This window comes from Cebus imitator, unplaced genomic scaffold (genome assembly GCF_001604975.1).
Source record: "Cebus imitator isolate Cc_AM_T3 unplaced genomic scaffold, Cebus_imitator-1.0 Scaffold9, whole genome shotgun sequence".
Taxonomy (NCBI): Eukaryota; Metazoa; Chordata; class Mammalia; order Primates; family Cebidae; genus Cebus; species Cebus imitator.
In genome coordinates, this window is record NW_016107324.1 from 6,453,235 (window position 1) to 6,464,592 (window position 11,358).

General features: G+C 36.7%; 1 protein-coding gene across 27 annotated transcripts in view; it reads left to right on the forward strand.

Moving 5' to 3' along the window:
* Nucleotides 1-11,358, forward strand: part of ATP8B4 (ATPase phospholipid transporting 8B4 (putative)) — a 419,806-nt gene that overhangs the window by 114,871 nt on the left and 293,577 nt on the right. For all 27 annotated transcript variants that reach the window (XR_005203096.1, XR_005203097.1, XR_005203071.1 and 24 more), the window contains 3 exons: nucleotides 6,295-6,453; nucleotides 7,972-8,060; nucleotides 10,551-10,747. Coding sequence is in view for 14 of the 27 variants with exons in the window: in XM_017543577.2 (XP_017399066.1) it covers nucleotides 6,295-6,453; nucleotides 7,972-8,060; nucleotides 10,551-10,747 (445 nt within the window). In the remaining 13 variants the exon portion in view is untranslated. The remainder of the gene's footprint in view (nucleotides 1-6,294; nucleotides 6,454-7,971; nucleotides 8,061-10,550; nucleotides 10,748-11,358) is intronic.

The window sequence follows — 11,358 nt, forward strand, 5'->3', positions numbered from 1 at the left end:
CAGCTTTTCAGAAAACATGTAATGCCAAGTTCATGAGTCTGCTACACTTCTGGGCTAAAATCCAGCTTCTGTTAAGTTTACTTTTTCATTTTAAAATCTTTGGTTGCATTTCAATCTACCTTAAAGTTCAAGGCAACGGGGTGTTTTGTGAGTTTATCCTAATAAATAGAAATATAATTTCCTGTTTCTAAGAAAGCATCAGAAGAATGAATAGATGAATTAAGGGAAAATAAATTAGAAACAATATACAAATTAGATTCCCTCCTAGTTAGCAGCCAAATTTAAAGACCAAAAGGATGATTCAAGATGTGGTATGGAAGTCTTTGAAAGAATTTGTACAGTTAATAAACCCTAAATCTTTCCCTTGATTGCTTTTGCTTTCCTGTGGCCTTCAATTTTTTTCTCCATCTGCTTCTTTCCAAGCCCTAATTTACACATTTCAGTTTTAATATCTTTGTTTCACACACAGACACACACTCTCGCACATTAGCCTCTATCTGCACATGGTTTTCTAACTACTCCTTTTCACCATTCTTCTCTTTCCTTTCTGTAGTCTTTCTTACTGTTCTCATCTCACCTTCCTCCTTCACTTTTTATGTTATTTTCTTCACCTGCAGTGTCTCTTTTCTGTCATTCTTTATCTTTGATTTCATCACTCTCTCCTTATTAATTAAAGCCTGTTTATTAAGCACCTCCTAAGTACAAGATGGAAAACAAAGTTTGTAGAATTATAAATTCTCTCTCCATATATTATCAGAATTCTTTTGATCCTTTGCTCCATGTTCTTTTTCTACTCCCTCTTTTGTGTCTTCTTTATTCACCTTTGTCCTAATGAAATATCAGTAGATTTCAGGTTTTCCTCTGGTGATGTGAAAAAGACTTTCTTGCCTCATGGGAATCAAAACCAGATATTGTATCCTTTAGTTTAAATTAAAATAGCATTGTGTATGTTTGGAAATGCCATGGCTAGTTTTGGCAAGGTATAATCAATGAGGCAGATATGTGAGGGACACTCTTTACCATGTTCTATTTGTGCTAAGTATATGTTTTGATTTGTGACTTCTGGGTAAATCTGGATATGGCATTATTTTTTGCTTCTAGTTACTGTGTGGTTTTTCCTCTGAGACTTGCCAAAATACTTTCTCTAGCACCAAATTACAGTTTTCTGTCCTTGAATAACAAAAGCACATCCTCCAAGTATCTAAATACCTGAATATCCCACTCATGTCCCCAGAGAAGTTCCCACTGGGGTTTCCAAGTTTTGGACACATAGAGTCAGAACTGAGTTGGGTTGAAACCTCAGGATGTCTCTGAAGAGTCTCTTTGTCTCCTCACTTTTGGATCTATATTGAAAGATAGTGTCTTTCTGGTGGGCTTATTTCTTTCACGTATTCACCCATTCATTCATTCAGCAAATGTATATTTAACGCAAGGCCAAGGGATTTGTTAAACCTGGGATACAGTGGTTAATAAGTCAGACTCAGTCCATGCTTCTGTAGAGCTTATTTCCCAGGGGAGAAGACAGACTTGAGAGGGCTTATTCCTAAAGAAGCCTTTGATAAGGTAAAGGTCCTAAAGTTCTCAGGCCCTAAACACAATGTTGTTATGTGAGCAAGAACTCACTGTGTACCCAGGCACTGTGCTGAGTAATTTCACACATTATCTTATTAAACCCTTACAGCTCTTGAAGGAAGAGATTATTGTTAATTTAATTTATGGATAAAGAACCTGAGACCCAGGTAAACTGATTAACTTTCTTAAGGTCATATTGCTGTTAAGTGGAGAAGCCAGAATATAAACCCTGGACTTCTGGCAAAGCCTATTTTACAAAGGACAAAAAACCCAGGTTGTAAACTAAAGTAGAAAGAGAGCATTGGAGAGTTAGGGAAAATTAGCACAAGAGCTTAGCTCCTGATTAGGGTAATAAATAAAATTTTAAAATATTCTAAACCTAAAGGTGCAAAATTAGTTACAAAAGATAAAGTCCATCCAGGACAAGGATGAGGTCATCATATTTTTTTAAAAAAGCAATGATCTCAGTGATTTTGAATGTCAGGATCCCTGATGAGAGTTTATAGAAGACTTGGCCAAGTGTAGAGACCAGTGCACACAAGATAGTTGGGTTTTGGCAGGTAAATCCATTTATTTGAAAAGTTCTCATACAAATATTTTTATACAGTTCAAACATCAGAAAAAATGATTTATAGTCTTTCCAATTTTGTAAGAAAAGATACATAACTTGATCTAATATTATAGATCAAATATAAAAAGAGATTGAGTGGGGCTTGATTTTCATGTTAAAATCTTATGGGAATTGAAAAGCCTTTGTAAACAAGTAATTGAAATACTTGTCAATTATTATTATGTAAACTGGACATTCTTATTCCTTGGGGAAAGCCCCGGATGTAAATTGTCCCAATGTGTTTAAGAATCTTTTGCATATTGTTACTGACTGAACTGAGATCTGTTTTCTGCAACTCATGACAAGTTTACATATTTTGTATGACTGTTAATGCTGAATTCTGAACGAGGGAAAGGTTGACTTTTTATTCAGGAATCCTTGTGTATTTTGTGGTTCTTTCTAAAGAATAGCATGTGCGTAATTAAAACATAGAAAAATAAGCATCTCTTTTTGGTTAAAAAAAAAAATAAAATAGCTTGGTTAGCATCTTGTGAGTCTTTTTACTTACCAGATAGTTTTCCCATTCACCTGGGCAGGAGCACAGCCCAACAGCACAGCTGATATGAGGCATAGATTAACTATAGAAAGTGTGAAGAATAACTTCCCTCTTTACTGCTGGTGCCGACATGGTCATTATGGTGGTAATGATGGATGGGTGAGCACTGGTGGTTGAAGAATAAAGAAGCTTTAGAAAATAGGAAGGTGACACTCTTCTTTCTAAGACAAAAATAAATATTTGTCACAATCATTAGGGCAAACAGTAGTGGGCAATGTCTAAAACGCTAAGAAACTCTTGGCTAGAGAAATTCTTGAACAGAAATATTGATGTTTTATTTGTTAGATAATTTGTCTTATGGAAGAGTTGAAGTACAGATAATCAAGAACTATTTCTATTAGTAATATACATAAAGAGATGAAGCCAGCTTCTCTGGAAAATCATGGAGTATCCAGCACTGAGTTCCATTTTTATGATAAACTGCAGACTTTCACTTTGAGGTAAATACTTAGCTTGAGAAGTCTGGCAAGTTGCTGATTAACCAACCATCCAGCTGACTAAATATAGAATGCTTAGGAAGGTCCAGATTGAGATCTTGTAGATTTTGTCAGTATGGGTCTAGAGCATATCTGTGTGATTGTAAAATAGAAAAATTGCAATCTGCTTTCATGTCTTCTCTTCAGAGGGTCAAACAGATATGACTAGCTAGTTTGGTTGTATTTACACTTCATTATTGACATGACTTTTTTTTCAGATTTATTATTGCCCATTAAAGATGACTTTTTGTTCCAGTCATATATTTAATAAATGACTATGAGAAATGATATGATTTTTCCTAAACTGTTTCCTCATTGATTGTCAAGCTGATCATTTTCTGCCTCTTTGTCTTCTCTGATTGAACTAGAGAAAGGAAAAAGGGTCCTAAGAGAGTTTTCCCCTCATCCTTGTTATGCTTCATGGCTAGGATTTCTTTTTGGTTGCTTCTAATGCACTTTAATGCTATCACCTGTTTTCAGTACTGTCAGATATACTTGGCTCCAGTCAGATTTAGGCCAAACTAAGCCCCCTAGTTGTTCCTGGGCTATTTAGTTTTCCAGTCCTTCCTACTATCATGGAAATACACCCACTTTTTCCATTTTTCTTAGATATGCTCTAATATCCATCTCATCCCCCAACCTCTCTCTTGAAATCAACTGAAATTTTTTCTATCTATCTCTTCAACAAAGATCCTGTTATGTAGTTAGTGTAATAGGTTATAGGAATGCAGAGGTGAATACAGTGCTCCCTTCAAAGAAGCTCGTTCATCCCTTTTGGAAAGTGGTACAACAGAAAGTGGGAAGCATGTGTTTTATGCTAATAGGGCTTAAAAAGGGGAAGCTGAGCACTTCTGATGATAAAAACAAACGTAGTTTGGCTTTATTCCCACCATTTTGTTTTGACTGGGCTCTGTATTTACAACTTGCATCACCAGGACCACACTCTTTGAGAAAGACTGAACTGGGGCTTAGCCTCCAATAACCCGGGCAGAACCCCTTGGGCTTACTGCCTGTTCCTGTCTAGAACCACACCCTTGTTGTGAGGCCAGGGAGGAGCGAGCCAACATGTTTAAGGCTGTATTTGCTTCCATGTCAGTCTTTTCTTATGACAATAGAAATGATCAAATGAACCTGTTTTTTATATTCCTGTTGGCAGGGATTTCGTATCATGTTGTTTTTGCCCAAAGCACATTTTTTTTTTTTTTTTTTTTTTTTTTAGTGGCTAAGTTTGAAGCCTGAGAAATTGAGTCTTGGGTCAGGAATCTGTAATAAAGTTTAAGCATTGCTGTCAACCTGTTATTTTATGTAGATTTCACTGGTGATAGCCAAGTCAAGATTTTACTATTCAGAGTGAAAATTATTGATGAAGAAAAAAAAGATATGAATTCAGGAATTTAGAAAAGGTCTCCTCATCTACAATGTAGTTGTCCAAACAAGCAGAGCCAATTTAAATCAGTTTTAATTTACTTTTTACTGTCAGTGATAGGCTATAATGGAGCTAACCAGAATTCTGCTCCTTCCCTTGGCAAGGTTATTTGTCTTATCCAAATCCTCCTGCCAGCAGTCTTTATTTAGCAGTGGGAAATAGGGATGTCTGGGAAACTGCTAGTGAGTGCCTTAAGTGGGGAGGCTTTAGGCAAAACTTTTGTTATATTGGGGAGAGACAGGTGGATGTTGGAAAAGCAGTCCTGAGGCCATGAATCCCTCAGGATTCATGTAAACTGTAAAAAATTTCACAGTTTTATTTGCTTTTGCTTTTTTAATGCAAAGTCGGTTTGTGATCTGGTTGGTCAAGAGTGACTGACCACGTGGCAACTGGCTGCTATTACCTCGGTCTAAGAGTTTTAAAGGGAGCATCCTAGGGAGAAAGGAGACCCACATAAGAAGCCTCTTTCGTTCAGAAGGCAGCTTGGAGGCAGGGTGGAGTCAGTATAATATAGAGGATATTTAGTCTTAAGTCGTCCCCTTTCTCTTTAATCAATGCTAAAGATACAGTCTTTTTATTTTCCAAATGCTACGTTTTATGTTCCAACTTGTCCTTTTGACTTCTGATTAAATGTAAATGTATTTTTTCTTTGTTTTTGAGAGTGAGAACCTCACCTCCGACTCTGGTTCGAACCCTGATGGATCTACCCACAGTTTCCTTTTTCATACCTCCCCTCTCTTTTCCTTCCTCCCTCTGTCCCTCTCTCCTTCTGTTCTGTCCTTTCGTGTCTTTGTACTTATGTATAAAAATTTAACTTGACCTGTTTGCAGTGAATATGTATACTAATCTAATAGTTATGTTTTGTGACAGGGTCTGTGAAAGATTATTTCTGGTTTCTTTTTCTATCTAGAGAACCCCCATCCTGAATGTATATTTTCATATTGAAATAATGGAACAAATTGATTTGTTGATTTGGAATGGGCGTGGCCTTGGTTTGGAATGGGTTTGGAATTAAAGAAACTAGAACCATCTTCTGGTTAGTTAGGGGCAAGTTATATGGTGCCTTTGAGAGTCCCCCAGAACTCTGAATCTAATCAAGATAAGAAGCATAGAACAGCTGAAAGGAATCACACGCATTCTCAGACACATGTGGCAAATGAGGCACAGGTTTCTCTCTGGCGGAATACAGTAGGACCCCTGAAATCCTGATTATGAGCTTAGAAAGATGGTTAACTTTTGTTGTGAGACTGGAAGTATGCTATTTGAAACTGTGTAAAAGTTCACATTTAGCTCAAAGAGATGGAGTAAGAGAAATTTTTCGGACAGTCACTGCTTTATCTTTTCAAGAATTATTTGTTATAAACTAGAAGTAAAGTCTTTTTTTTTAAAGGAAAAAATATCCCATGGATTCTAAGATTTCTGTTGTTGCTGTTTTTTTTTCTATTTTTATTTGGACAATACAAAAGCTATGTTTCAAAATAGTTGATGGCTTTCCATTTTTCTACCAGCTTATTTTTTCTAGCACAGTTCTGTATATGTAACCTCATGCTGTCTAAAGGAGAAGGAATCTGTGGTTTTAAACAGCGCTGTGGGCTTCTGAAAATAATTCTGGGTGAGATGTAAAGTGTTCTTTTTTAATATGTATATTTTGTAGGGATTGTTGTCTGTGAGGCACCTAACAACAAGTTAGATAAATTCATGGGAATCCTCTCTTGGAAAGACAGCAAGCACCCCCTCAACAATGAGAAGATAATCCTGAGAGGCTGCATCCTGAGAAATACCAGCTGGTGTTTTGGAATGGTCATTTTTGCAGGTACAGCACATGACCCAGGGCCAGATCTATGGGAACTTTTCCTGCAATGTACACAAGCACAGTCTACGATTCTCGACGTTCTGATGAACACAGTGCTTTCATTTCACGCAAAGTAGTGCTCTGGAGCTGACTTCAGAGTTGACTTCTGGAGCTGACTTCACCAGGGGAAAACACCATTGCCCTGAAAAGAGTCCAGGTGGCCCCACTGTATGAGGAACTTCTGATGTCTTGATGTTATTCTTAAGGATGCTGGAGCTTTAATTAGACAGTGGGTGCTATAAATTAAGCTACTGCTTAATTTCTCTTTATTAACCCCATCTTAATCATCTTTGTCATTTTATCTATTAATCAATCTGCCTTTATGGTGAGTAAGAGTATGAAAGAAAGTCCCTGGCTGTGCTATTAATTTTGTACTTTGTAATCAGTGGTCAAGCAGACCTTTTGGAAAAGACTTCTTGATCTTGTAATCATTTCTGTTTATACCCCATAGCTTTTTCCACTGTTTGTAAATAGGAGAGTGGGTTCTGGAAAGACTGTGCATGATGTGGGGGGGATGGGGGTGGGAGGAGGTGTCTCTTACTCTTCTTGCCCACTGTATTTCTTTTCTCTGCTTTATTTCTGTGGCCCCCAGGTGGCCCCCTCTTGCTAAGGAAGCTTACAGTAGCACCTTTCATAAAGCTACTCAAATTGTGCTCATGGCTTCAATTGCCAGCCCTTGATTTTAAAAGTCCTGTTTATTGTGACACCAAATTAATATGTGTTTTGGGCATGTTGACCATGTGCAATCAAAATGGGAATGTTTTTCTTAACTGACCTTCCTCAACAACAACAAAATGTTCATTAAGTACTCAAAAGTGTTCCAAACCTGGAAACGTTCTCCCAACTCCTCTAAATACTGTCAGCTGTCAGTGTTAGCAGTGCTCTTGCTGCTTGGGGCATTGCCATTGTAAAGACTTGAGAAATCCCTAGAAATGAGGCAGCATATGTACTTTTATGTTTTAGTCAGGGAAATAAACATATGATCATATGTTTCCTTATTTGCATCTTCCTTACACAGAGAAAAAGAAAGCTACTTTTTGTATGCTTGTCCATGAACGTTCCTTTATCTTCCTGCTTGAAGATGAGGAAATTTCTTGGTCTTTTGATGGGAAATACTCTCCTGATTCGCTTCTTGTCATCATAGAGATGGAAGTGCTTCATCCTTTGGATGGGTCATCCTTTGGATGGGATATAGTCCCAGATTTTGCATTTCAGGGATCTTGTTTGGAATGGCTAATTCAGGACTCTAGTTCAGCTGTAACGTTTCATGCTAGGGCAGCTGTTGTGAACCACTGAGAGGTCAAGTTCTTCTTCGTAAGGTTTCTCTATGGGAAATGCTCCGAAATGGCCCTTGCTCATAATAAAAGTTAAATTATTTTGAAAAATACATACTTTTTTATTTCAGAAACATTTGACATAAGCAATAATAAGAATACATAATCATATCATTTCAAAGTTATTTACTTTTTTGTTTGACAGGTCCTGACACTAAACTAATGCAAAACAGTGGTAAGACAAAGTTTAAAAGGACAAGCATTGATAGATTGATGAATACTCTAGTACTATGGGTAAGTTACAAAAGTAGACAATATCACTAGTCATTGTTATCTTAATATATTTACTCTATCTTGCTGGGAATTCTTTAAGAAGTCTACATTCTCCTTGTGGAGTTTGTTTTTGGGGATTTTGCATTTGAGACTCCGTTACACTGCCTTTTATTTTCTAGACCAGTGGTAGAATTTCTCATCCAGTGGTAGAATTTATCATGAGAGGTAGGTTACTGTTTATGGAGGTATTCATGGTCTTGCAAATTCCCCATATCCCAAGGATTTGTTTTTGAAAAACCAAACATAGTTTTTAAGGCAATTTTGTGTTTTTGTTTTTTTTTTGTTTCAGGCCCTGTCTACATAGCTTATGGTAGGCAGGGCCAGCTTCATGGGTGTGTGATTTGTATAACCACACAGGGCCCCACACTCAGAGGACCTTATATTTGGTTTATTGATCTTCTCTTGCCATCTAGAGATACTTAATACTTTTAGAACAGGTGATCCCACATTTTCATTTTGCACTGAACCCTGAAAATTATGTAGGTGGTTCTGGTTATGAATCCTTTGAGGCCCAAGTCACAGTTGTTCTCCTTAACAGAGGCTTCTAACCTCCTTAGCCCATGATTATCTTTCTCTTATGAATTGTTTTTTCACTTGTGAAGTTTTTGACTTGATATTCTCCACTACCTGTTTACCAAAAACATTCAGATATTCCTTATATTCCATCCTTTTGTCAGTTAATCCTGTGCTGTCTCATACTATTGATATATATATACTCTTTATGTAATACTGCTTTGTCTGCTTATATAGGGGTAAAGTTCAAAGACAGTGACTTTGAAATATAAAGACTGTGACTTCAGACTATGTTTTCTCGTGTACCCTATCACAGGCTCGCAATCATAACGAATCAGAGCTCACTATATATTTGCTTACTTCATATGTAATAGTTGGACTCTGAATAAGGAAAGAAGGAAATTAGCACTTGCTGTTCACTAAATATTGGGCAGGCTCTGTGTTTTACTTTCAGTATTACCTGCAGACCTAGGGTTTTCTCCAACAACACCAGTCCTCTTCATACAGAGCCTATGAGGCCAAGAAGAAATGCTCATAAGGGGCCGTCACCCCGCTGCCCCCCAAGAATTCCTCATTTAAATAGCCCTGACTCCACTTCAGGGCATGTCTTCCCACCACAGAGCAAACCGACCCAATCTTTCATACTAGAAAATATGATGATTCACTGGGGAGTTAGGGGCCAAATCAATTCTTAAATTATGGCATTTAATGTCAAGTATCACCAGTTTTATTGCTCTAAAGTCATTAAGTTTAATTAATTTGTTGTCTCAGCCATTAAAGAGGATACTATGATATAAGTATGAAAGTCATAGAATTTTTAGGAATTCATAGTCCTACTTTCCTCTAATACATGGTTTTCTAATATACTTTAAATCAGGCTTTCCTCAATCTTTTCTTCTTATATACCTATTCTTATATGCCCGTATTATGGAATAATGAAGAAAGCAGCTCTAGAATTTCTGAATATTCTTTCTTGGAAGAATAAGGAGATATAGGAAAATGCATTTCTGTTCTCTCGCCCCACTCCTCCCTCAACTTTGGCTGGTCTCAGCTCCCAACATGTGTGACAGCTGTACAAAGTCCCTGCAACATCTTGTTCAACGCAGGTCTTATGGCCTTTCCTTTCCCAGGAAGGGTTTTAGACTTACAGTAGATTGACCTTGTTGTCTCTCTAATTGTTATACCTACAAATATGTGCTTTTCCTTATACTACTACTAATAACAATTTAAGAGCCTGCTAACTGTTTTCAAGTTGCTTCCCACTTTTTTTTTTATCCTAAAAGTGAAGTGTATATGTCGTGAAGTATTTTAATTATCCTTATATTTCTTGTTGACCTCAAGTAAGGATTGCACAGCCAGATCTATAGCCAAGAGACTTGACTAGTTGGAAACTGTTCCTTATCATTGATATTTTCTTTTGCTTTTATCCCTTGGGTGGCCATATAATTTATCATCCAAACAGGAAACCCTTGAAGGTGAAATGCAACATTATTACTATTATATCTGGATAATAGTTGTGAACTGGGACCGTCCGGGGCAAATTAGTGCATATGGTCTTCTTTAATTAAGCCACCTAAATATATATACTTACGATAAATGGAGGATGTGAAGTTGTTAACTATGTGAACATAGACAAGTTACATAGTCTTTATTGTGCTTCCATTTTACTTTATTTTTAAACTACAAAGTGGGGATAATGACTGTTCCCATCTTAGAGAGTCAATGGGCAAATTCAGTGAGAAAAATGTATGTAAAATATTTAGCTGAGTTCCTGACATAAAAATATGAAACTTTATTTATATGATTAATGGTAAAAAGAGTTTTACATACTTGCTTTTTAAACAACTATTTCTTGGAGTTAGACGTGTCATTAGATCATGTTGATATGACTATTTTTAGGTTCAAGTTAACCTTAACCAGACTTCTATCTTATTTCAGATTTTTGGCTTTCTGATATGCTTGGGAATTATTCTTGCAATAGGAAATTCAATCTGGGAGAGTCAAATTGGGGACCAATTCAGAACTTTCCTCTTTTGGAATGAAGGAGAGAAGAGCTCTGTGTTCTCCGGATTCTTAACATTCTGGTCATATATTATTATTCTCAATACAGTTGTACCCATTTCCTTATATGTGAGGTAAGATGAGAGTTTATATTTTAATGAAATTATTTCATCAAAACTTTTGTTTCTTATAATAGTTTTTGTTTGTTTTAAAATTTCAGCAGTGCAATAAATGTCTTGCTCTAACTGCTTAAAATCTTCAACACCTGTTACAAATGGGGCAGCTTACCTGTTTCATCTGTTTAACTTTATGTTTTTAAATTACATTAAATGTGGTTAATTTTCTTCTTGATTTGATTTGGTTTCTTAGAAATGTTTTTCTTTGTAATATATGGACTACAGTATAATCTCATGTAACCTGATCAATTAGAATTGTGTAAAGTTTGAGTAAGAAAAGGAAGAACATTTTGGGGAGATCTATAGAGAGGGTACCTCTTTGCCACTAGACTGGCTCTAAAGATGCATGTATTCAGGCCCTATTCTACCACTTACTAGCTCCATAACCTTGGGCAAGTGACATCGTCTTCTAGTGTCTCAGTTCCCTCATTTTAAAAATGAAGAAAATGGGGTACGTGCAGTGGCTCACACTTGTAATCCCAGTACTTTGGGAGGCCAAAGTGGGTGGATCACAGGGTCAGGAGTTTGAGACCAGCCTGGCCAACACAGTGAAACTCTGTCTCTACTAA